Below are 27,617 nucleotides of genomic sequence, written 5' to 3' on the forward strand. Positions count from 1 at the left end.
CTAAGAGTATGCATTTGCTAGAAGTCTCCTGGGACCCGAGGTACAGATGATAAGCATGACTGGCTGCTTTGCAATAAACTTTAACTAACCAAACCAGCTTATTTCATTTCTTTCTCTTTCTCTCTCAGTTAATGACAAAAATTAACGCACACTAAGTGTTCAAAACACTTTGTTTTCATTTTAAGCTATAGAATAACAAACTAACAGCAGTAGGATTCATATGTTGTGAATAAACAGGGAACAAATGAGTAATTCCTTTCTTGTTGTGAATTTCCAGCTTTTGCATCTTTAAGCTCGTTTCACTTCTTTCCCCAGCTACTTGTACTTACACTCATCTTCCCTTTTTGATCCCCTTTGAACAGTTTGAACTGTGTCCAAACCATTCTTACTATGCTTTGAAAAAAAAAAAAGAAAAGAAGAACTTGTCAGTCTTTGCCATTTTCTTACAATCCCCTGCCACAGAATGAGACTTCAGATCTACAGGAACACCAGGCTTTGCTGTGAAACAAAAAGCAAATGAAAAGAAACTTTATTTTAAAAGTGTCTTTTGATCCACCAAGAAGAGGGCAACTGGATTGTTCATCCAGGTACAGTGGGGAGAGAGAATGGGGTTTTAAGTGGGTTTTGGAACCTAATGTTGAAATTTGGATTTACATTCATTTAAAGTTTGTGTCTGGTGGGTATGAAAGCCTTAACACTGAAGAATGCAGTTTTGCTTGGCTGGCTGGACTTGCCTGCAGGGAGACTTTTAGGGGTGGTGAGTCTGGTCTGCTGGAGTTTCATGGGGTTCTTCAGAATTGATGTTTAAATGCATGTTAAGTCAGAGGGATGCATTTGTGTTTACTGTGAGGGAAAGGACTTTGAAAATACTTTTTGGCTTTACAGAAATGAAACCTACTGTTGTTAGTGAGACTGCTATTAGAGTTGCAGGAGGTCAGAGCTGAAGAGCCCTAGGGGCACTGCTCAGTCCATGCACTCCCCTGAATTACAAGAAACCTGATATCTGGACAGAGCAGTGAAGGGAACCGCTGCTTACAGGACACCTATTATTGATAGGGTCTTTACAGACTTTATCTCAGTTAATCCTTACAACCCTGGAGGAGAGAGGTGGAAAATGTAGAGAGAAGTCAAGTGACTTGCTATAGGTCACGCAGCTAATTGTCTACAGAATTAGGATAGAACCTCGTCTCCTGTCACTGTTCTCTTAACAGTTCAGCGCCCTTCTATAATACTAATTGTGTTAGTCTGCTCGGGCTGCCATAACAAAATACCACAGACCGGTTGGCTTAAACAACAGAAAGTTATTTCCTCACAGTTCTGGAGGCCAGAAGTCCAAGGTCAGAGTGTTGGCAGGTTTGGCTTCTCCTGAGGCCGCTCTCCTTAGCTTGAAGACGGCCGCCTGCCCACTGTGTCCTCCCATGATCTCTTCTCAGGGTGTGCATCTCTGCGGTCTCTCTCCGTGTGTCCAAATCTACTCTTCTTATAAGGACACCAAGCAGATTGGATTAGGGCCCATCCTAAAGGCCTCATTTAACTTAATTACATCTTTAAAGGTCCCCATCTTTAGGTACAGTCACATTCTGAGCTATTGGGGGTTAGGGCTTCAATATATGGACTTCGGGGGGAACACAATTCAGCCAATAACATTAACAGTAACAATAATATGTGAGATTGCTGGAGTCTATTGGAGATCTAAGAGCATTCTAGACTAGAGCCTTTTTACTAGAAAGGGAGACAGATAACGCCCACTGACCATCGCTGTCCCAACTGCTCTCCTGTTTAATCTTCATAACAGTCCTAGGAGGTGGATATTATCCATGTCAGTGTTTCAGATAAAGAAATCAAGACTCAGATAGGTAAAGGTACCCATCTAATAAGCTGCACAGTGAGGATTTGAATTCAGGACTGCAATGCCAAAGTTCACACACATTTTCCACTTCTGTGTGCTACCTCTCTGCTCCCATTATATATAACTTTTCTCTCATTTCATCCATAAGTTGTAGGAATGGCTCCATAGACATGGGTTTATGGGTCCTGAGTAAATTCAGTTCTCTAAGGAGCTCATGTAACCATTTTGAAGAAAATATCCATTTTTAGAATTAGTTCTAAATATTATTTCCCAAAGCACAAATATAGGAAAAGGACTTCTTCCATGTAATTCAGTTATTCTCTGGACATCTTGCTTAAGGGTGGGACCTGGGGGGTGTTCAGAGCAATAGCCAGGGTCCAGGGGAGCAAACTGGTCAGAGCCTTATTCTTTATGCCAGTGGGTAACAATAGGTGACCCGAGCTTCAGACTACAGGCAGATTTTCTTCTTGAGAGCAACAAATAACTAGTTGACTATCTCTGAGTAGGTTTCCTGATCTAGTCACAGACTTCTCTGTGGGTAGGAAGACTATTCAGTATCCAAACTGAATATGAATTTTTAGCATCTTCAGAATCAGCTGAGATTGCTGCCTGATGGTCCATGTAAAGTTTTAATCATTTTAGTGGGCGAAGTGACTGGATGGCTAACTCTGGGACTAGTTTATTCTCTTTACATGTGAATATAAAAAGCTTCTTGGCCCCTTCCTCTATCTTCTTCCTCTTTTTTCTGTTCTCACTTAAACTCTAACCTAGTCAGTGGAGGACTGATTCCTCCCAGACCCACCCTTTTTTCTGGGAGGTGTCTAGGAAGGGAGGGAAGAAACTGTAGTAGCTGCTATCCTTTCTGTGTGCCGGTCACTATCCCTTGATTGAGGACTCCCAGGCTGTCAGGGCTAGAGCTGGAATTTGAACTCAGTCCTGGAGTGAAAATAGGCCCTTGCTCACACTCACGAGTTGTCTCAATCCGTGTTTTCAGGCTCTTTCCCCCATGGCTCCTTTCCTATGCTGCTTCCTCTGCCAAGAAATAGCCTTTCCCCTTTACTGCCTGGTGAACTTTGGTTTCCTTTAAGAACAATTCAAAAGTCACCTCTTACAGGCAGAATTAAATCCCTCCATGGGATTCCCCCTACAACACTGAACTTCAAACTTTTACTGATTTCAATTCACAATAAGAAGTAAGACATCATTACCCAGTGCCAGGATATACAAGTAACTGAAATGAAACTTTCCTGAAAAAATACAGTACATTCTGATAGTTTTAATTCTATTTCATTTTTTAAATTATTCTAATTGTAACACACTTCAATTGATATCATGACCTGCTAATGAGTTCACTAGTTTGAAAAACTGCCCTCAAAGAAACTCTTTCTTCCTTTGACAGCTTTTCTTGCTTCTCTCATCTCTGAAAGCCTCAGATCCTCTGGCTCCTCACATAGAGACAATGGGGCCCAGTTCTTTGGTGCCCCATCCATTAGCCATCTAAGTTCCATTTTAATCTCATATATTTGTCCAGTGATGAAAAGTTTGGCCCTAAGAGCATGACTATTTGTATCTCAGCTGGGTGTACCTAGCATATTTGACATTTAAACAAATCATTTTGTACACCTGCCTCCTTCATATAAACTAATTTTCAATAATAGTCACACAACAAGATTAATGATAGTAATGGCAAAAAAGGAAACTCAGACAGTGACAATTAATTTAATGTGGTAAAACACATATAACATGAAATTTACCATCTTAACCTTTTTTTAAAAATTAGACATTGGATTTTATTTTACTTATTTATTTTTTTGGCTCTGCCACACGGCTTGCAGGATCTTAGTTCCCTAAACCCATGCCCTCTGCTGTGGAAGCGTGGAGTCTTAACCACTGGACCACCAGGAAACTCCCCCATCTTAATCATTTTTAAGTGTACAGTTCAGTAGCAGTTATGTATATTCAAACTGTTGTACAATCTCCAGAACTTTTGTGTATTGCAAAATTGAAACTGTATCTGTTAAGCAACAATTCCCCATTTTTCCCTCCCCACAGCCCCTGGCAACTACCATTCTACTTTCTGTTTCTATGAATTTGGCTACTCTAGATATTTCATATAAGTTAAAGCATACAGTTTTCAACTTTTTATGACTAGTTTATTTCACTTAGCATCATGTCCTCAAGTTTCATTCATACTGCCGCTTGTGACAGGACTGCCTTCCTTTCCTTGCAACAGGATAATCTTTAGGTCCATCCATGTTGCTGCAAATGGCATTATTTCATTCTTTTTTATGTCTGAGTAATATTCCATTTTATATATATGTACCACGTCTTCTTTATCCATTCATCTGTCAATGGACGTTTAGTTCACTTCCATGTCTTGGCTATTGTAAATAGTACTGCTATGAACACTGGGGTGCATGTATCTTTTCAAATTAGCGTCTTCTCTGGATATATGCTCAGGAGTGGGATTGCTGGAGGATTTCCTTCCTTTTTAAGGCTCAGTAATATTCCATTTTGTGTTTATACCACATTTTGTTTATCCATCCATCCATCAATTAACACATGGGTTGCTTCTGTCTCTTGGCTATCATAATATAATATTGCTATGAATATGAGTGTACAACTTACAATGAGACCTTGCTTTCATGTTTTTTGGATATATACCCAGTGGAATTGCTGGATCATATAGTGATTCTATTTTTAATTTTCTGAAGAACCACCATACTGTTTTCCATAACAGCTGCACCATTTTACGTTCCTACCAAAGTGCACAAGGGTTCCAATTTCTCCATATCCTTACCAACACTTGTTATTTTCTGTTTTTGTTTTCGTTTTTAACAGTAGCCGTTCTAATAGGTTCAAGTGATATCTCATTGTGGTTTCGATTTGCATTTCCCTAGTGATTAGTGATGTTGAGCATCTTTTCATATGCTTTTTGGCCATTTGTATATCTTCTTTGGAGAAATGTCTATTCAAGTTCTTTGCCCATTTTTTAATCCTGTTGTTGGTTTAGTAGTGACAATTTTCTTTTATTGAATTTTGTGTATGTAATCATGGCAGTAAAAACATACAAACATACAAACTAGAGTAAATATTGAGGTACAAAAAGAGAAAAAACCTATATCGACATATCAGTCCAGGATAGTAATGAATAATAAAATCCCTTCTCAAGCCTTACCTTCTGTACCTTTGTCAATGACTTTAGCAAATTGATCATTTTGTGTATTTGTGTTCAATGGAGTCTTGCCAGAATTGTTAATATATCTTTGATCATAGTTAAATGAAGAACACTTCTTAAAAATTTTAATTTCAAAAAGTTTTTTTCACTTTTTTTTCACTTAGGTTGAATGGAATATTATTCAGCCATAAAAAGAAACGAAATTGAGTTATTTGTAGTGAGGTGGATGGACCTAGAGTCTGTCATACAGAGTGAAGTAAGTCAGAAAGAGAAAAACAAATACCTTATGCTAACACATATATATGGAATCTAAGAAAAAAAAAAGGTCATGAAGAACCTAGGGGTAAGACGGGAATAAAGACACAGACCTACTAGAGAATGGACTTGAGGATATGGGGAGGGGGGAAGGGTAAGCTGTGACAAAGTGAGAGTGGCATGGACATATATATACACTACCAAACGTAAAATAGATAACTAGTGGGAAGCAACCGCATAGCACAGGGAGATCAGCTAGGTGGTTTGTGACCACCTGGATAGGTGGGATAGGGAGGGTGGGAGGGAGGGAGATGCAAGAGGGAAGAGATATGGGAACATATGTATATGTATAACTGATTCACTTTGTTATAAAGCAGAAACTAACACACCATTGTAAAGCAATTACACTCCAATAAAGATGTTAAAAAAAGTTTTTTTCACATGAAGCAACAGAAAAAAAGACTTATTGAAAGCCTTAAACATGATGGTAGGTTTAGCAGAAATTCATAAATATTCTATTTCACATTATGTTCCAGAACTTGAAATAGTGTCCATGCTCTTGTTTCTTTGGTATTGATTGTAATGGCTCTTAAAAGTCTCTGTAGTAAAATAAATAAGTAAAATATTCCTCCTCCTAGAGGAGGCTGGAGCTGGGTATTTCCCTTCCCCCAGGTCAGCTAACCTCTGTTAATATCTCAGTAGGTGAGGCTCTGGTAAAATAATTGATGCTGAGGGCAGGATTTTTTAGGAAGAATAGAATGCTCTGGGCATAATTCAAAATGGCTACTTTTCCCCTCCCTTTACTGGAAGCAAGAGATTTTTCTCTGATCTACACTATGAGAACCTGGTAGGACTCCTGGAGGTAAAACTCACAAAAGCATGGGGACTTTGCTAAACTGGATGCTCTTGGAGTTTTTAACTCACAGACTTGTCCACACTGATCCTCTAGAAATTCATCAATTACAGTTTAGGGTTTCCTACCTGGTTATGAGATCCTCTGAGGTTTCTGCTCATGAGTGTCTGCTCCTCCTGGGTTTCTGCTCCAGTAAGTTTGCAATTCTGTGTCTGCCTGACTGCATCTTCAATTTTGCAGTAGCAGTTTGCCCTGTGACCTCAATTCTCTGATAGATCTAAGAAGACTTGTTCATGTTCAGTTTATTCAGCTTTTAACTTGACATTAGGATGGAGTAATGACTTCCTTACGTGCCCGGCCAGAAAGCAGAAGTCAAAAAGTCTTCTTTTAAAAACAGAAATTAATAAACTAATTTTAAAATTTATATGTAAATGTCCATCGACAGAGGAATGGATAAAGATGTGGTACTTATATACAATGGAATATTACCCTACCATAAAAAAGAATGAAATAATGCCATTTACAGCAACATGGATGGATCTAGAGATTATCATAGTAAATGAAGTAAGTCAGACAGAGAAAGACAAACATCGTATGATATCACTCATATATGGAATCTAATTTTTTTATTGGAGTATAATTGCTTTACAATGTTGTGTTAGTTTCTGCTGTACAGTGAAGTGAATCAGCTATACGTATACCTATATCCCCTCCCTCGTGGACCTCCCTCCCCACCCCCATCCCACCCATCTAGGAAGTCACAGAGCACCGAGTTGAGCTTCCTGTGCTTTATAGAATGTTCCTGCTAGCTATCTATTTTACACATGGTAGTGTATATATGTCAATCCTAATCTCCCAATTCGTCCCACCCTCCCCTTTCCCTGCCGTGTCCACATGTCCGTTCTCTAATTTTTAAAAAAAGATACAGATGAACTTATTTACAAAACAGAAACTGACTTACAGGTATCAGAAACAAACTTATGGTTACCAAAGGGGAAACGTTGTAGGGGAAGGATAAACCAGGAGCATGGGATGTACACACACACACTACTATATATAAGAAGATAACCAACAAGGACCCACTGTATAGCAGCACAGGGAGCTCTACTTAGTATTCTGTGATAAGCTATAAGAGAAAAGAATCTAAAAAAGAATGAACATATGTACATGTATAACTAAATCACTTAGCTGTACACCTGAAACTAACACAACATTGTAAATCAACTATACTCCAATAAAATTTAAATATTTAAAAAATAAATAAAATGTGATTCCAGAGGACAGGCAGCAGTCCCAGTGTTCTGCGTCTTGCACAGCCCTACTGCCCTGAGAAGCAGAAATTATATAACGTGTTTTCAATTGTGCAGACTGGGGAGGATTCACATGTTCGGTCTGGTGAACTTCCAGGAAATAATTTTAAATGTTTATCTAAAGTTAATTCAAACTTTCTTGATCTAGAAGTTAGACAGGAAACCTAGCAGAGAATTGAAACACACCAGGCTCTGAGGAGAGAGAACTCTAAATGTAGGCAGAAGGGTTGAACTGTGACACTCCGTGGCATTCATACCTCAGAAAGCAGGAGGTTCGATTCTAGGGCTTCTGTGATTTAGAAGCTGCATCAATATTAATGTTTGCCACCACTTCCTGTTGCTCATTGTCCTGGTTGCTTTTGCTGTATAATAAACTGCCCTAATACGTCATGCTAAAAAATAAATAAATAAAATTAAATAAAGGGAATTTCCTGGTGGTCCAGTGGTTAGAACTCTGTGCTTTCACTGCTGAGGGCCTGGGTTCAATCCCTGGTCAGGGAACTGAAATCCCACAAGCTGTGTGGTGTGGCCAAAAATAAATAAAATTAAATTAAGTTAAATAAAAATAAAATAAAATTTATATGGGAATGCAAACAATTCTCAAAAAGAACAAAACTGAAGGATTTACACTGCCCGATTTCAAGGCTTATTATAAGGATATGGTAATCAAGACAGTGTGATATTGGCATAAGGACAGGCATAAATCAGTGGAACAGAACAGAGTCCAGAAATATGTTCACAAGTTCAGTGGGTAAAAGATATTCTTTTCAACCAGTCATGATGGAAAAACTGTACATCCCTATGGAAAAAAAGTGAACCTCAACTCCTTATCTCACATCATAAACAAAAAATTATCTCAAAATGGATCAATGACCTAAATGTAAAAGCTAAAATTATAAAACCTCTAAAAGAAAACTTAGGTGAAAATCTTTGTGGCTCAGGGTAACAGTGATTTTGTCAAGAGGACACAAATAGCATGAACAAATAGCATGAATCAAATAGCATAAAGAAGAAAAAATTAATAAGTTGAGCTTCATAAAAATAAAAATGTTTTGCTTTTCAAAATACGCAAAGAACAAAAGGCAAACCATTGTATTAATCATGTTTTTTATTTTCTATATTTTATGATGCTTTGATATCTTGGGGGCTTTGCTGGCCAAAAGAGGCTGCCCATACCAGGGCTAGCTAATTCCTAGGGATAGCAAAAAACTTGCCTGTGAGTGTGCCTTTCATATGCAAACAAATGTATCCAAAGACCGTATCTTCAACCACCAACTTTATCAAACTCTCACACATCAAGCCAATATTTCCCCTGCCCTAAGTCACTCCCAGGCCACCCTTATAGTCCAGAGTCTACTGAAATTATTCAAACTATCCAATCCTAAACTTGCTGAACTTGCCTACCCTGCATCACCTGTTTCTTCCTGTGAAAACTGTTATAGAGGCTCTGGGCTAAGCTTTCTCCTTAGCTCCTTCTGCCTCCTGATCAACTCTGGTACTTCCCCATGAGGCCCCATGTGGTCCTGTGTGGCACAGCAGGCCCTCCTTCTCTTGCGAATCATAAGTAATAAAACATTTTTCATTGGCATTGACGTCTTCATTTTGTCACTCAGCTATCTCTGTAAATTAAATCCTAGGCACAATCAAAACAACCACAGATGAGTAAAAAATATTTATAATACATGTATTTGACAAAAAAGTTGTATTCAGAATCTATGAAGAACTCTTGAAAGTCAATAATAAAAAGACAACCCAATTTGTAAAATGGGCAAAAGATTTGTACAGATACTTCACAAAAAGTTTATGAATGAACAATAAAGTACATGAAAAGATGCTCAACATCATTAGTCATCAAGAAATGAAAATTAGTATTACAAAATGAGATAACACTACCCATTCATTAGAATGGCTAAAATTAAAAAGACGGATAATGCCAAGTGCTGCTGAGGATTTGGAACCACTGGAACTGTTGATTTTATCTGCTGGTAAGCATGTAAAATGGTATGACCACTTTAAAAAAGTTTGGCACCGTCTATAAAATTAACATACACTCACCATATGACCTAGAAATTCCACTTCTAGATTCTCACCCAATAGAAATGAAAACGTATGTCCACAAAGGAATGTTGATAGAAGCTTCATTCATGATAGCCAAAAACTGGACACAAACCAAGTGTCCATCAACAGAATTAATAGGTAAATTGATCTGTTCCTACAATGGAATACTGCTTAGCCATTAAAAGCGACTGAACTACCAATTCCTGCAAACAGCAAGGAGAATCTCAACAGCATGATACTAAGTGAAAGGAGCCAGACACAAGAGTACCCCCTACATTTGTCCATTTACATGAATTTCTAGAACAGGCAAAAGTAATTTATAGTTAAATAAATCCGATCAGTGGTTGCTTTGATGGAGGCTAGGAGGAATGAATTATAAAGGGGCACAAGGGAACTTTCTGCAGTGATGGGAATATTCTAAATCTTGACTTGGGTATTACTGACTTGGGTGTGTACATTTGTCAAAGCTCCTTGTATTTTATTGCATGTAAATTTTACATCAATGAAATTGATTTTTAAAATGAGGCAGTTTACTACTTAACTGATATAGAAATGTCTCAAAAATATACTAAATGAAAAAAAAACATGTCAAACATTATGTATAGTGCGTCCTTTTTGGTGTGGGGGAAAAAAAATACAAAAGTGACAATGGTTGCTGTCTTGATTGTTTCTGTTTTGTTAGTTTTACAGAATGAGTAGCCGTTTTACAGAAAGAAGAGGACAGTGTTGGAGTCATCTTTGACTTCTCCATTTGGAACTAATATTGTCTATTGAGATATAGAAAGCTGGAAAGCTTTTATTCAGAACAAGTAAGTATACTAGAAATCAAATCTGCGTGATTGTAGAGTGTGTTTCCAAATACGGGTGATATTGAGCAGAAAATCAATTCATGCCTTTCTCTGATCAGTTATATTGATATATGGAGTGCCCATCAAATATTTTTCTGTGGTTCTGAGAATTCAGTTATAAACATGGTGGCCCGTGTTAAATGGCAGAACCACAGATAAGCTAGGACTTTCAAAGAGAGTGATTGTTTTAAAATATTGGTCCCCTGACATCATGGGAGGCTAGATCCTGGGTTTGAAAGATGGCTTCTGGGAATTTCCTGTTTCCTGGTACATTGCCACACACTTTGAAAGGTTTTGCTATTAGTACTCAGTTCTAAATAATTTGGGACTTATGTGAGATAAAACACATACATTGTCCTAAAACCTCAGGAAAATCTGAAATAATATACAAATTTGGGGGATATTGATTTGCTTAAGGAACATTAAATAAAAGGTACCATGTTCAAGGTCTGGGTTGCATGTTTAACTCTTGCAAGAATGTGATCCTAGATGACTAAGAATATAAGCCCAAACTATCCAATAGGTTTTTTGTTTGTTTGTTTTTGTTTTTTACTATTCCAAACACTTTATTTTTAAAAAAATTTTATTGGAGTGTAACTGATTTGCAATGTCGTGTTGGTTTCTGCTGTATGGCAAGGTAAATCAGTTATATGTATACATATATCACCCCAATGTTCACTGCAGCACTATCCAATGGTTCTAATGGTAAATGCTTTCTCACAACTTTTTCATCATGGTGAGGTTTTTCATTTTAATCTGTACCAAATTCATTTATTCAACAAATGTTAATTAATTAACCACAGTTCTAGGCCCTGGGGGTATAATATCAAAACAAAGCATGCTTTTTGTTCTCACAGTGCTTACAATATGGTGTATATTTGCGAGTGTAATTCAGGAATGGAGGGTACAGGGAGAAGGTGGAATAAGGGTAAAATAGACAATAAACAATATTTATGTGAAAAATGATAACACAAATAAAATATAAATAATTGGTAGGTGCAAAATAACATCTCATTATGTTAACTGTGTTTTTATTTCTGTGGGTGTTTCCAGAACACATCTCCTATTTGTAACAGTAATTGAATAAAGACGCTATTCTTTCTGATCTCTTTGTCAGTCCTGAAGATGCACTCAGGAAGAATATTACATGATCTATCTTTTTATCAAGTCAGCAATTCAAATCTGAGTCCCTTCGGAAGAAGGAAAGTTCAGCTCTGTTCCACTAGAAATTATCTCCTGTTGGAATTTTCTTATATGCTGAGAATATTGTAATACATTAAGATTCTATTCAAGAATCAAAAGTACATTTATATTTCCTATTATTACCTGAAAGCATTTTTCTCCTTAGTGCAATCTGTTGCCCCTAATTTCTTCAATGATATGTCTAATTTTTTGCCTATTGAACATGAATGTTCTTTTATACAAGCTTGCTTTTCATTAAACTCTCTGGTTTTTATGGTTGAAAAGGAAAAAATATTGGTCTCTTGCCATCACCTACTCGGGCTTACCCTCCTAGTCAGACAGCAGAGAGATCTGTCAAGATCATTGTGAAGAAACACGTAGTAGATCTAAGTGGCGACCAAAATGTAACTCTTTCCGCTTTGATGACTGGGTGTAGACTATGCTATCCAATGTAGTTACTAGTAAGTAGCTATATGTGTCTATTTAATGCAAATTTAAATAAACAAAGACTAAATAAAATGTAAAATTCAGTCGCACAGTCACGCTAGCCACATTTCAAGTGCTCAATAGCCACATGTGACTAATGGCTCCACTACTGGACAGAGCAAATATAGAACATGTTTATCATCTCAGAAAATTCTACTGTACAGCACTAGTCTAAACAGAGATATTCTGCTAAGAATGAATACTGGATGAATGAATAAGCAGCATGGTTTTCACTTAACTACTTGATAAGAGAGGAGTATGGTAGTCCACACTCAGGGAGATACCATGGCTAGTAGTAAGAACATCTTACAGTTACATAGCAGCACACTTTTCAAATTTTAAAATATTTTTATGTCTGTGCCTTATGTGACTTTATTCAGTCTTTTTCATGAGCCTTTTAAATAAATAAAGTATCAATATCTTAATTTTACAGCTGAAGAAATGTCACCTCCAAAAGGCTAGTCCTGTGATCTTGCGGTGGTCTCTAGGCCTTTCTAAGTGGCTAGAATCAGACTTAGAGGTTGTCTCCATAGGGAGGATGTAGAAGCCAAGAAAACAGATGAGACCCCAGAGGGCGAGAGAGAGACTCGCTGACCGGCCATGGAGACAGGGATGTGGTAACGTTCCAGCTGAGGTTAGCAGTAGAGATCTGCATGGGACAGAAAGAAAGGGGACCTGGGGTACGATCCTGGGGGTCTGAGTGCCTGATGGTGTAATTCAGACCAGAGATGCCTCAGGGTCTTCGGGAGGAGATATCCACTTGGATGAGTCAAGAAAGATTTGAAAACCAGGAGCAGCCTAGCCCAAGAGGAAAAGTAGTGCAGACAGTGTCTGAGAGTACAATACCAGGGAGGCACTTCTCCGAGCTGGCATGGACTGCCTGGGAGAGTTAGATCTTGGCAAGGCAGACACAGAAACGAGACAGCTTCTTCAGGGAACCTCACTGTGAGAGGTGAGAGAGCTTAAACTGAATACAGAAGACTATTTTGCAGTGATACTCTTCAGAAAATACCAAATTCTATGGGAGATAAAATGTGCTACTCCTTTGAGTGTTGACAGCAGAAAAATGGCTAAAAATAGTAGCTAACATTTATTGAGCTATTACTTTGTATGAAATACTATACATGAGTTCTCATTACAACTTCATAAGTAAAATACTGTCCTCAACTCCATTGTACAGACAAGGAACCAGTGGTGTACTACAGCTGGTTCTTACTGTTTTGTGAGAACCCACTGTTGAATTTTTATGATTTTTGTTAGCCAGCTGACATACATTGTTAGCTTGAATTTGGCCTCAGTGGGAATATTTATAACATGCAGATTGGTATGTGTTATGAATTCAGGCCTTTACCCCCAGAGAGGCAGTGTGTTCAACATTTATCAGCACAGCATTGAAATAGGCTCAAAGAGGTTTAGCAACTTGCCAAGGTTACACACATGGTAATGGCAGATCGTACTCCAGTCTCCCTACTTGAAAGCGCATCGTCTTACCCCTATTACCTTAGTGGGGATGCTTTTATATCAAGGACAAGATTGCTCACTTTACTTTGTTATCAAAGAAAAAACGTCTTGCTCACCAAGGACTCTGGGGTTAGGAATGAGGGTTTTTACAGAGCTTTTCTTGAGAGCCTGGAATTCAAGCATTTGGCATCTCCATAACTCAAGATAGGTCCAAAGGGAAAAAAAAAAAAAGCATGAACCTAATGCCCTGGCAACATAATGCTGATATGCACATTTTGTATAAATGAATAAATATGTATATTTCTCCCCCATCCCCTCAGTGGATTTCATAAAGGAGAACAGTCAAATTCTCATTCAAAGGATGGGAGTGACTGTTATAAAGCAAATTGTGGATGAGCTATTTGTATGGAATGTTCTGAATTACGCAGAAGTAAACATCATTTGCTGTGAGAAGGTCGAGCAGGATGCTGCAAGAGGGATCATTCACATGATTTTGAAGAAGGGTTCAGAAGCCTGTAACCTCTTCCTTAAATCCCTTGAAAAGTGGAACTATCCTCTGTTTCAGGACTTGCATGGACTTAGTAAGTATTCGTTTTCTTTTAGCTGTTCTACAAATAGAATAAATCATGAAGAAGATCCATAATCCCCATGACAGAGCCTCTGCTCTCCTCCCTCCAATGCTCTCATATCACTGGGCATTGGGCTTTGGTTATGTTGAGGAAAAGCTCAGACACTCTCAGGAAAACAAAACAAAACAAAAAACTCCCACTAGGTCACTTGATGGTGAAGCCAAATAAGTAACTCCAGGGTAAGGGAATAAATGATTTAGCACAGGCTGACTTCAGAATCAAACTGGACAGTGAAGGCACTTAAGAAGCCAATGCAGTAGTGCAGTAGTAGTTGTCAACATTCCTTAGTCTGATGAGGACCATCTGTGGACAAGTGGCCCCCAGACTACCTACTCTGTAATCCAAGCACCATGGTAAAGAGAGCCTGACTGACTAAAGAAGGATGATTCTGCTTTTCATGAAATATTAATTTAGTTTTTCTTTCTTTAAATTAGTCAATTCTTTCCTGACAGATTTTAATCAAGGTTAAGGCTTGATTGGCTGAAAGTTACCCCTGACCATCATTCTCAACCATATCCCCACTATTCTCATGCACTTTCCTTCACCCAAACTCTGGCTCCTCTCCTTTCCGATCAGCTGCTACAAAATTTGGTGGTGGAAAGGAAGAAACACAAGGCGAAAGGGCAAGTAGGGTAAAGGGTAACAGGGAAAAGCAGGAGTACATATTTGGAACGCTTTCTGCCAGCTCAGAACTGGGGAAGGAAAAGAAAGTCACCAAGGGAAGATTCTCAGCCTCACTCCTCCTTCCTCCTCCTGAACGCTAGGTTCTGGGGAGACACAGAATTGGATCCTCTTCAATTTCACCTCTTCTCTAACAGGTCTTTTTTATCGGATATCAGAAGAAGACTTAGATGGTTTGGCTCAGGATTTAAAGGACTTATACCATACCCCATCTTTTCTGAACTACTATCCACTGGGTGAAGATATTGACATTATTTTTAATTTGAAAAGCACCTTCACAGAACCGGTTCTATGGAGGAAGGACCAACACCATCACCGTCTGGAGCAGCTGACCCTGAGTGGCCTGCTGGACACTCTTCAGAGCCCCTGCATCATCGAAGGGGAACCGGGCAAAGGGAAGTCCACTCTGCTGCAGCGAATCGCCATGCTCTGGGCCTCTGGAGAGTGCCAGGCTCTGACCAAGTTCAAATTAGTTTTATTTCTCCGTCTGAGCAGGGCCCAGGGTGGACTCTTCGAAACCCTGTGTGACCAACTCTTGGATATACCTGACACAATCAGGAAGCAGACTTTCATGGCCATGCTACTGAAGCTACGGCAGAGGGTTCTTTTTCTCCTTGATGGCTACAATGAATTCAAGGCCCAGAACTGCCCAGAAATCGAAGCCCTAATAAAGGAAAACCACCGCTTCAAGAATATGGTCATCGTCACCACCACCACGGAGTGCCTGAGGTACATCAGGCAGTTTGGTGCGCTGATTGCCGAGGTGGGGGACATGACCGAGGACAGTGCCCAGGCTCTCATCCGGGAAGTGCTGATAAAGGAGCTCGCTGAAGGCTTGTTGCTCCAAATTCAGAAATCCAGGTGCTTGAGGAATCTGATGAAGACCCCTCTCTTTGTGGTCATCACTTGTGCAATCCAGATGGGGAAAAGTGAGTTCCACTCTAACACACAAACCACACTGTTCTGTGCTTTCTACGATCTGCTAGTAAATAAAAACAAGCACAAACGTAAAGGGGTGGCTCCAAGTGAGGTCACTCGGAGCCTGGACCACTGTGGAGACCTAGCTCTGGAGGGCGTGTTCTCCCACAGGTTTGATTTTGAACCGGATGACTTGTCCAGTGTGAACGAGGATGTTCTGCTGACAACGGGACTCCTCTGTAAATACACAGCTCAACGGTTCAAGCCGAAGTATAAGTTCTTTCATAAATCATTCCAGGAGTACACAGCAGGACGCAGACTCAGCAGTTTATTGACGTCTGAAGAGCCAGCAGAGGTGACCAAGGGGAACGGTCACTTGCAGAAAATGGTTTCCATTTCAGACATTACATCCAAGTACAGCAACCTGCTCCTGTATACGTGTGGGTCATCTGCCGAAGCCACCCGGACTGTTCTGAAACACCTGGCATCAGTGTATCAACATGGCAGCCTCGGTGGGCTTTTAGTCACCAAGAGGCCTCTCTGGAGGCAGGAATCTATGCAAAATGTGAAAAGCACCACTGTGCAAGAAATTCTGAAAGCCATAAACATCAACGCCTTTACAGAGTGTGGCATCAACTTATTCTGTGAGAGTATATCCACATCAAACCTGAGAGAAGAATTTGAAGCTTTCTTTCATGGTAAAAGCCTACATATCAACTCAGAGAACATCCCTGATTACTTATTTGACTTCTTTGAAAACTTGCCTAATTGTGCAAGTGCTCTGGACTTTGTTAAACTAGACCTGTACGGGGGAGCTGTGGCTTCGCAGGATAAGACCACAGAAGACGCAAGCAGGGTCCACATGCAAGAGTCCTCAGGAACCTACATTCCCAGCAGGGCTGTGTCTTTGTTCTTCAACTGGAAGCAGGAATTCAAGACATTGGAGGTTACACTCCGGGATTTCTGCAAGTTGAATAAGCAAGATATCAAATACCTAGGGAAAATATTCAGCTCTGCTGCAAGCCTCAGGTTGTACATTAAGAGGTGTGCCGGTGTGGCTGGAAGCCTCAGTTCGGTCCTCAGCACCTGTAAGAACATTCACTCCATCATAGTGGAAGCCAGTCCCCTCACCTTAGAAGACGAGCGGCATATCACATCTGTGACAAACCTGCACACCTTAAGTATTCACAACCTAGAGATTCAACAGCTACCAGGTATTGTAAACATTAGCAGTTTAAGCTATAATTAAACCTGGCTAGTTACTGTGGAAATATTAGATATTATTTGTTTTGCTTGAAATTTTCTAATAGTTTCTACTAGTGTCAGGACTTGGAAGGGAAGTGGAAGGGCTTGGGAGAGACTTCCATGTCGGGGGAAGGCTGTCAGATTGGGAGGCCCTAGGAAGGCCCAGAGCTGAAGCTCTGTAATCTGACTGAATAGCTACGTAGTATATATATGGTAAAGTATGTGTTTGTATGTTTGTCTGTGTTTGTATACAGTAGGTTAAGCTTGTCTTCTGTGAACCCTCCCTCTTGTCAGCATCTCTGTCTTAATCCAACATTCACTGCTTTCCCGCCAAGTAGCACCCCTCCTTCTTTGAAGTCTGGGAGGAAATCCAACCATAAACTAATCACCTGCAGAAGCTGGTGGCTAACTGTGTCACTAGATTCTCATCTAGGAAATTGCAGCACATCCAGCCCCAGCCCCACCCCAAGTATCATTCATTTTGAAGGAAGATTCTGGGAACAGTTTTTGTCGAACATGAAGAAATTCCAGATTTCAGACATATACATGTGGGGTCAATCTTTCTGGGTAAAGGGGAGTTCTCCCCAGATTCACAATGACACTAAAGGTGAGTGTCTCCCTTACCTGTGTAGTCCAGCCACACCTGTGTAGATCAGTCCTGTTGCCCAGAGCAGGGGCTGCTGAGTTCTGTGAAGCTATGGGCCGGCAGGAGCCTTGTTCTATGTGACTGTAATCTGATATTCATTTTCATCCACAAGTGGCTTCCCATTAGGCTCTCCCTCACTTGTCACCCTGTAGAGGACATTTTCTATCATTTTAAGAATCTAGAACCTTTTGTACAGATAAGCTTTGCAACCTCCCACTCAATGCAGGAAGGCCTTCTGTAAGATTCTGGATAGTCATTCAGACTTTATTAGACTACGTTCTGTGTTAGGAGGCTTACCATCTTCTCTTGATGGCCATTTGTTTGTGCTGATATTGCAAACCAGTCACTTACATGCTGAATTTGACCTACATATAATTAAAAATTTTCTTTTTAATGTTTGCCAATATTTTGTTCTTAATATTTTAAATTTATTTTTTGAGTAATATATTTACATGGTCCAATTTATAAAACAATCTATGATGAAAAGTCTCCTTCCGTTCTCTCTCCCCTAGCTATTACTCTTCTCCCTAAAGGAGTTGCCACCATTTTGAAATTGGGAAATATCATGTGAAAATACAGGTTTCTCATTCCTCTTGAAAATTATAGATTTGACAACTGCAGTTGGTAACAACTGGCTAGAGCTTCATGATCTGCTCCTACTGTTTGGAAAGACACATAATCTCCAGTTGGGCACAAAGCCCATCTGTTCTACTTCTTATAATAACATCATCTCCCTGGCCCTCTTTGACATTTGAGTTTGCAATCAGCACTTAATTTTTCTTATAGCTAGAATCTAGTCACTACTGAAAGACATGTCGGTTATTTCCAGTTTGGGCAATTATAGATAGAACTACTATAAACATTCTTATGAAAGTTTTTAATGTGAAAATAAGTTTTCAATTCACTTGGGTAAATATGTAGGATTAGCGTTGCTGAGCCATATGACAAGTGCTTGTTTAACTTTTTAGGAAACTTCCAAACTATTTTCCACTTTGTACATTTTACATTTTCAGTAGCAATACATGAGAATTTTAGTTGCTCTGCATTCTCACTTAATGCTAAGCATTTAGTATTATTTCTGTTTTTCTCTTTTTGTCATTTTACAATAAGAAAATAAAAACCAGACAATACCAAGTGTTGATGAGGATGTGGAGCAACTGGAACTCTGTGTATGGTGTTATATCATCAGAGTTGGCTAATAAAAGTTGAAAATTCTTCATGTGCTTGTTTGCAACTTAGTGAAATGTCTCTTCAAGTTTTTACCCATTTTTTAAAAAGTATTTATTTATATTTTTATTTTGGCTGTGCCAGGTCTTAGTTGCAGCACGTGGGATCTTCGTTGTGGCATGTGGGATCTTTAGTTGTGGCATGCAGGCTCTTAGTTGCAGCATGCAGACTTCTTAGTTGTGGCTTGTGGACTCTTAGTTGTGGCATGCATGCAGGATCTAGTTCCCTGACCAGGGATCGAACCTGGGCCCCCTGCATTGGGAGCATGGAGTCTTACCCACTGGACCACCAGGGAAGTTCCTACCCATTTTTAATTGGGTCAATTTGTTTTCTTAATGTTGAGTTTTACATGTTTTTTTAAAAATATATTCACGATACAAGTCCTTTGTGAGATAAGTGATTTGAAAATATTTTCTCCCAATCTGTAGCTAGTCTTTTCATTCTTTAACAGTGTCTTTCATAGAACAAAAGTTTTACATTTTGTTTCTGTCCATTTTTTTTCTTTATAAATCATGCTTTTGGTGTCATGTCTAAGAATTCTTTGCATAACCCCAGGTCATGATGATTTTTTTCCTATATTTTCTTTTAAACTTTTATGTTTTACATTTAGATCTATGATCCATTTTGAGTTAACATTTGTGTAAGGTGTGAAGTTTAGATCAAGGTTCATTTTTCTTCCCTATGGATATCCAGTTGTTCTGTTTATTGAAATGACTATTCTTTCATGTTTGAATAGCTTTTATATCTTTGCCCAAATTTTTTGGCTATAGTTGTATGGGTGTATTTCTGGATACTACGTTCCATTGATCTTTCATTTGTCAATACCCTTGTCTATCCCTTGCCAATACTACATTGTCTTAGTAACTTTTACTTTATAGTAAGTCATAAAATTGGGTAGTGTTATTTCTCCAACTTTCTTCTTCTTTTTCAATATAATTTTAAAATATTCTAGTTCCTTTGTCCTTCCATATAAATTTTAGAGTCACATTTTTTTTTTTTTTTTTTTGGCTGCATCTCATGGCCTGTGGGATCTTAGTTCCCCAACCAGGGATTGAACCTGAGCCCTTAGCAGTGAAATCACAGAGTCCTAACCATTGGACTGCCAGGAAATTCCCAAGAATCACATTGTTTATATCATCAAAAACTCTTCTTGGGATCTTGGTTGGAATTACATTAAATCTATAGAACAATTTAGGGAGAATTGACATTGTTATTATGTTGAATCTATGACCATGGTTTCTCTTTCCATTTGTTTAGATTTTCCTTGATTTCTTTTTTCACCATTTTGTACTTTTCATCATGTTGATTGTGTATATGTTTTTTAGATTTATACCTGTTTCATTCTTTTGGAGCTATTGTAAATGGTAATTTAAAAAAATTTGTTTACCAATTATTTATTGCTACTACAGAAATACAGTTGATTTTTGTGTGTTGATCTTGTACTCTATACCTTTGATAAACTTATTTCATGTCCCTTCCAAAAAGATTATTTTCATTTCTTCCTTTCCAATTTTGTATTCCTTTTATTTATTCATTTTTTAAAATAAATTTATTTAGTTATCTTTGGCTGCGTTGGATCTTTGTTGCTGCGCACGGGCTTTCTCTAGTTGCAGCGAGCAGGGGCTACTGTTTGTTGTGGTGTGCAGACTTCTCATTGCGATGGCTTCTCTTGTTGTGGAGCACAGGTTCTAGGTGCGCAGGCGGGCTCTAGAGTGCAGGCTCAGTAGTTGTGGTGCACAGGTTTAGTTGCTCTGCAGCATGTGGGATCTTCCCAGACCAGGGATCGAACCCATGTCCCCTGCATTGGCAGGCAGATTCTTAACCACTGCGCCACCAGGGAAGTCCCTGTATTCCTTTTATTTCATTTTCTTGCCTTACTGCACTGATTATGACTTGCAGTATAGTGTTGAAAAGGAGAGGTGAAAGTGAACATCCTCCCTTGTTCCTGATCCTAGGGAGTAAACATTCAGACTTTCACCATGAAGTGTGATGCTAACTAGTTTTTTTGAAGGTGCCTTTTATCAGGTTGGGGAAGTTTCCTTCTATTCCTAGGTTGCTGAGGATTTTTATCATGAATCGTTATTGGATTGTATCAACAATTTTTGCTGTATCAATTTATATGATCATGTAGTTTTTCTTCCTTAGACTGTTAATATAGTGAAGTACATGGATTGATTTCCAAATATCAAAACAGTCCTGCATTCCCTGTATGAAGCTCACTTGGTGGTAGTATAATATTCTTTTTATATATGGCTGGACTCCTTGGTAATATTTTGTTGAGGATTTCATAAGTGATATTGGTTTGAAGTTTTCTTTTGTTTTATTCCCTTAGTCTGGGTTTCAGATTGGTTAATGGTAGTGTCATAAAATGAGTTGGGAAGTGTTGTCTGTATTTCTGTTTCCTGGAAATGATTGTGTAGAATTGGTGTTATTTCTTCTTTGAAAGTTTGGTAGAATTTTCAAGTCAAATTATCTGTGCCTGCAGCTTTCTTTTTTGGAAAATTTTAAACTACAAATTCAATTTCCTTAGTTATACAGGACTATTCAGATTACTTATATAATGTTGGGTAAATTTTACTAGTTTGTGCCTTTCAAGAAATTGTGCAATTTTGTCTATGTTGTCAAATTTATGCATGTAGATTTGTTCATATTATTCTCTATCCTTTTAACATCTGTGATTTCTGTAATGATATCTTCTCTTTCATTTCTGATATTGGTAATTTGTTATTCCTCATTTTTTCTTTGTCAGTCTTGCTAGAAATTTATCAATTTTATTGATCTTTTTAAAGATATAACTTTTAATTTCCATTGATTTTTCCCTATTGTTTCTGTTTGTGATTTGTTATTGATTTCTGCCCTTATCTTTATTATTTTATTGCTTTGTCTTGCATTGGGTTTATTTTGCTCTTCTCTCTCTAGTTTCTGAAGTAGTAAGCTTAGGTTGTTGATTTGAAAACTTTCCTTATTTCTAATATAAGCATTCAATGCTCTAAACCTCCCTTCAAGTAACTGTTAACTGGAGATTTTGATATATTTTAATTTCTGTATTTTTCAAAATATTATCTAATTTTCCTTGAGACTTCCTGTTTGATCCATCATGCTTGTTTAGAAGTGTGTTGTTTAACATCCAACTCTTTGGAGATTTCCCAGTTATCTTTCTGTTATTGTTTTCCATTGTAATTCCATTATATTTTTAAAACATGTTTTTAGCTAAGGAAGATCTCCATCTCTCACCAAAAAAAAATATTTTCGTGTCAATTTCATGAGCATTTCTTGCCCATAGTGACAACTAAAATCTTTTGATTGGTAATAGAAATATAGTAAATGACAGCTGAACATAGTCCAATCCCTTTTCTTTGGCAGGTGGTCTGACTGACAGCTTAGGTAATTTGAAGAACCTTATGAAGCTCATACTGGATAATATTAAGATGAATGAGGAAGATGCTATAAAACTAGGTCAGATTTTTGTTTTCTCTAATATATTTACTAATACAAGTTTGATAATAAGAACAGCTAAGACGCTTTAACACTGGCTGTGTCTATACAAGGTAAGGATGCCTTTATGTACTTGGTGTCTTAATACATTTCCTTTCCTTTTTTTTTTGCAGCTGAAGGTCTGACAAATCTGAAAAAGATGTGTTTACTTCGTTTGACCCACTTGTCTGATATAGGGGAGGGAATGGATTACATAGTCAAGTCTCTGTCAGCTGAACCCTGTGACCTTAAAGAAATCCAATTAGTCTCCTGCTGCCTGTCAGGAAATGCTGTGAAAACCCTAGGTAACTGCTGCCTGCATTATGAAAATAGTGTAAGAAAACATGCGATATTTTCATACTAAGGCATGCTAAGTCTCTCAAATGGAAATTTAATTTTTAGGGAAACTGGAAAAGATAATAAAGACTTCTAGGTAATATCTAACTTGTTTTTAATGACCTTCTTCATGACTGGAATGAAAATTTATTATGGATGAATAATAGGAGAGAATTTCAGGATAATTGAAGATGTTGTAATTTTAAGAAAAGGTAAAGAGGAAGAAAATAAGAAATAGGTGCTTGAAGCTTGGCACATATTCTGTTATATAATAACTGCTTAATAAAAATTTGGATGAATGGATAAAGAAGTGATTGAGAAGCAGAGAGAGAAGGATTTCCTTAAATGTTTTCAGGCTTTCCAAAGCTTACCTATTGCCTGTTAAGAAGGAGTTAATGTGCATCAATGTGAGTTGAGTCTTTTGAGTTCTTAAAGTGTGCATATACCAAGTATGGAGAAACCTTTGCATATTTCTGGATAAACTAGATATGTTCGATTCAGATTATTTTTTAATTTAGATTTTGGTAAAAAAAGATGGTCTAGCCTTTTAAAACAGAATACACAACTGCTAGGAGTCTGTAAAGTTTCCTAAGGAAACTATTTATATGCCAACATAAACCAAAAGCTAGAGAAACCCAGGATTAGAAAAGTCCAGATAAACAACGGAAAGCATGAGAATGATGACCATACTAGTTTACTTCTCTACTTGCTCTGCAGAGAGAAAGGCTTAGAACTGAAAATAGCAGCTGTACCCTTTTTAAGAGGAGTTCTGCAGGTTTTTTATTTTAAACCAAATCCCAGAAGATATTTTATTCTAAGAAAAAGGGTCATATGATTGCTTAAAATTAATAATAGTGGGCTTCCCTGGTGGCGCAGTGGTTGAGAGTCCACCTGCCGATGCAGGGGACACGGGTTCGTGCCCCGGTCCGGGAAGAACCCACATGCCGCGGAGCAGCTGGACCCATGAGCCATGGCCGCTGAGCCTGCGCGTCCGGAGCCTGTGCTCCGCAACGGGAGAAGCCACAACGGTGAGAGGCCCGCGTACCACAAAATAAATAAATAAATAATAGCTAATATTATAACAAGAGTATATATTCATTAAAAAATTGACTATTTTTTAAAGGAGATTTTTCTCATTATTCTTGATAGGAAAAACTTCAACTAGATTAAACAACCATGATAAATATCTGAAATGAAGAGAATTAAGCAGTGATCACCTAGAGTGATAGCATTTTATGATTAATGTTTACATGTAATATAGTTTTCCAAATTTTAACCTCAGTATATTCGTGTCTTTGTCATTAAAATACATGTCTTATAGATGGAGTTGGGTCTTGCTTTAAAAAAAAATCTAGTCTTATTAATCTCTTTAACTGGAGTGTTTAATCCATTTACATTTAATGTAATTATTTATAGGACTAGATTCCCATCAGTCATTTTGCTATTTGTTTTCTATTTTTCTCATCTTTTTTTTTTTTTTTTTTTGCAGCATGCAGGCCTCTCACTGTTGTGGCCTCTCCCGTTGTGGAGCACAGGCTCCAGACGCGCAGGCTCAGCGGCCATGGCTCATGGGCCTAGCCGCTCCGTGGCATGTGGGATCTTCCCGGACCGGGGCACGAACCCATGTCCCCTGCATCGGCAGGTGGACTCTCAACCACTGTGCCACCAGGGAAGCCCCTCATCTGTCTTTTTTTAATTTCTAAGTTTTTATTATTAGTATCACCACTATGACATTAACAAAATCATCTAAACTGAGTACACAAAGAACATCTCATCTCATCTGGTTTTTGTTCCTTTGTTTCTCCTTCATGATAGGGCATTTTAGAATTGTAAGCACCCTCACAGTTTATTTAGTTCACCTTCCTTATTCTAAAGATGAAGACACTGAGGCTTAGAGAAATGGAGTGACTTTACTAAAGTGACATAAAAACTATATTCCCGGATGCTTTAGGCTTTTTGTGAACTCAATTTTTTTAGTCAGAACTTAGAACAAGGAAATATCCGTGCACTAGTCATAGTCGTGGCAATTGGGGGTTAAACCTATCCAGATACTTTTTGAAATAAATTAATTAATCAAGTCAAATAATGGTTTGTATACTATCAAAAAAGAAACCAAGGACTCAGAATTCTTCTAAGGATTTTTTTTAATGCATTTATAGTTCCCTGAAAGTCTTGTTGTTTTGGATTAAAAAAATTTTTTTTGCAGCTCAGAATCTTCACAACTTGGTCAAACTGAGCATTCTTGATTTATCTGAAAATCATCTGGAAAAGGATGGAAATGAAGCTCTTCGTGAACTAAGTAAGAATGACAATTTAGGGACTTCCCTGGTAGTCCAGTGGCTAAGACTCTGCACTTCCACTGCAGGGGGCGGTGCAGGTTCAATTCCTGGTCAGGGAACTAAGATCCCACATGCAGCACTGTGTGGCCAAAAAAAAAAAACCAAAACAAAACGAATTGACAACTTAGCCAAAATCAAATACTCAAATAGTCATCATTATCAGGTACTCAAATAGTCTTTTATCCACATATGCCTTACTAGATGGACCTTAAGTAAGTCATTTAGCCCTTCCTTAAACTGCCCTTGAAGAATACAGGCCCATGGTTTTTGAGTTACCAGTTTTCCCATACTCACTGCACCTGAGACTCCCACCTGCTTGTCTCCTTCTAGTGAGCTAGTGTCTGAGAGTGATATTGAAGACAAATCTGCTTAAGTTAGTGATAAGATTTTTTTTTAATTAATTTTATTTTTGGCTGTGTTGGGTCTTCGTTGCTGTGCGTGGGCTTTCTCTAGCTGCAGCGAGCGGAGGCCATGCTTTGTTGTGGTGTGCGGGCTTCTCATTGCAGTGGCTTTTCTTGTTGCGGAGCACAGGCTTCAGTAGTTGTAGCACGTGGGCTCAGCAGTTGTGGCTCATGAGCTCTAGAGCACAGGCTCAGTAGTTGTGGAGCACAGGCCCAGCTGCTCCGCGGCATGTGGGATCTTCCCGGACCAGGGCTTGAACCTGCGTCCCCTGCACCAGCAGGATTCTTAACCACTGCGCCACCAAGGGAAGTCCCAGTGATAAGATTTTTAAGGTGTGATAATGCTACTGTGATTATGTTAGAATTAAAAAACCTGATACTTAACTGAGATTTGCTTTAAAATAATATAGAAGGGCAGGAATTTGATGACGATGAAGCAAGGCTGTCCATGATTCAGAGTTTGTTGAAAGCTGGCTTATTAGTACATATAATTTCATTATACTGTTCTGTATGTTTCTATATTCTTGAACACTTCCCGTAAAAATATTAACAAAAATCCCAAGTAGATCATTATTGCACATTGAGCAGCCTGCAGAGATAAAAATCATTCCTTCTCTCACATCAATTTTGAGATGGATCCAATTCCTGAACTGCTCTCTGGTTCTTCAAGTTGACAGGCTGCACATCTTGGAACAGCTAAATGTGCTGATGTTGCCCTGGTGCAGTGATGAACGAGTCAGCTTGGACAGGCTGCTGGAGCAACTGAAGGGGGCCCCACAGCTCATCAAGCTTGGGCTGAGACACTGGAGACTCACAGATGCAGAGGTTAGAATTCTAGGTAGGTATACGCACGGAGCCAAGAGAAAAGAAGTTAGCCCTCACAAAGTTCTTCAGCTGGCTTGCTCTATTTAGTTAGTTAGCATCTTTATTTATTTATTTGCCTCCTCTTTTTTATATAAATATATTGAAAGAGGGTTCATACATATTAAGGAGTAAAATGATTGAAAACACTGGCCTGCCTTCAGGTTTTTAAGCATTTCACCTAACAATGTTAAAAGGAAAAACATTCACGTTATCTGACAAGGTGTATTGTGTTAGGAATTGCTCTTCTAGTCTTAACTGTCTGAAATTCAGCAATGCCCTTCCAATCTTGGGAAATATTTTTACGTCACTTGTTGGGTATTCAAAACATGTAAATGTAAGTGCAACTGTATGTAAATGGGGTCATGGAATATCTTTAAGTAGCTGTGATATAATCCAGGAACAAACAGAGATACATAAATGACTGAAGACAATGATAGTTTCAGGCAGTTGATGAAGGGTCTGCATGCTCTCTGTATTAGTTATCAATATCTGTGTAAGATTACCCCAAAACTTAGTGGCTTAAAACAACTATAAACATTATCTCACGTTTTTGTGGGTCAGGAATTTGGAAGCAGCTTAGCTGGGTGGTTCTGGCTTAGGCTGTCATGACTGGGACTGCTGGAGACCTGCTTCCAAGGTGGTTCCTCATTTGGTTGGCAGGTTAATGCTGGCTGTTGGCTGGAGGCCTTAGTTACTCATGCCTGGACCTCTCCATAGACTGCTTGCATGTCCTCATAACATGGCAGCTCACTTCCTCCAGAGCAAGAAATCCAAGGGAGAACCAATTAGAAGTTGCAGTATCTTTTATGACCTAGCCTTGGAAGACCATTTCTGGTCACCACTGCTGTGTCCTATGGGTTACCCAGGTCAGCCCAATCCACTGTGGGAGGGGACAACACAGAGGAGTGCATACTAGGAGATGACAATTATTGGAGCCAACTTGAAGGCAGACTACCATATTACCTGAGGCAAAGGACTAGTGAAAACAGCCTTGACTGCCTTCATTTCCCTCATGGATTTTCTAGAATATATTTGTAGTATATATAACATAAAACTTACCATTTTAACCATTTTTAAGTCTACAGTTTTGTGGCATTCACATTCTTATGCAACCACCATCACCATCCATCTCCAGAACTTTTTCATTCTCCCTGGCTGAAACTCTACCCATTAAAGACTAACACTCCTCTTAAAAATGTTCTCTCTTAGAGATACGTATGTCTTTAAGTCCTTATGCTGCCCAAAGTTTTTTTTCTTTAACATCTTTATTGGAGTATAATCGCTTTACAATGGTGTATTAGTTTCTGCTTTATAACAAAGTGAATCAGCTATACATATACATATATCCCCATATCTCCTCCTTCTTGTGTCTCCCTC

At 38.6% G+C, this 27,617-nt stretch overlaps 1 protein-coding gene across 6 annotated transcripts in view; it reads left to right on the top strand.

The window, feature by feature from the left end:
* The first annotated feature begins 430 nt into the window (after positions 1-430).
* NLRC4 (NLR family CARD domain containing 4) overlaps positions 431-27,617 on the top strand; it is a 44,107-nt gene continuing 16,920 nt past the window's right edge. The window contains exons 1-8 of one of the 6 annotated variants that reach the window (XM_022574126.3): positions 431-587; positions 10,186-10,312; positions 13,801-14,061; positions 14,928-16,922; positions 22,190-22,282; positions 22,435-22,605; positions 24,843-24,935; positions 26,047-26,214. In XM_022574126.3, coding sequence (XP_022429834.1) covers position 10,312; positions 13,801-14,061; positions 14,928-16,922; positions 22,190-22,282; positions 22,435-22,605; positions 24,843-24,935; positions 26,047-26,214 — 2,782 coding nt within the window. In that variant the 5' untranslated portion in view covers positions 431-587; positions 10,186-10,311. Of the gene's footprint in view, positions 588-9,757; positions 10,313-12,463; positions 14,062-14,927; positions 16,923-22,189; positions 22,283-22,434; positions 22,606-24,842; positions 24,936-26,046; positions 26,215-27,617 lie in introns of those variants that run through there. The other 5 variants (XM_022574127.2, XM_089922396.1, XM_089922395.1 and 2 more) reach the window with 5 other exon arrangements.

Source organism: Delphinapterus leucas, chromosome 13 (assembly GCF_059928025.1).
Source record: "Delphinapterus leucas isolate spDelLeu-1000000601 "Yukka" chromosome 13, BTC_Dleu_Yukka2, whole genome shotgun sequence".
NCBI classification, from domain to species: Eukaryota; Metazoa; Chordata; class Mammalia; order Artiodactyla; family Monodontidae; genus Delphinapterus; species Delphinapterus leucas.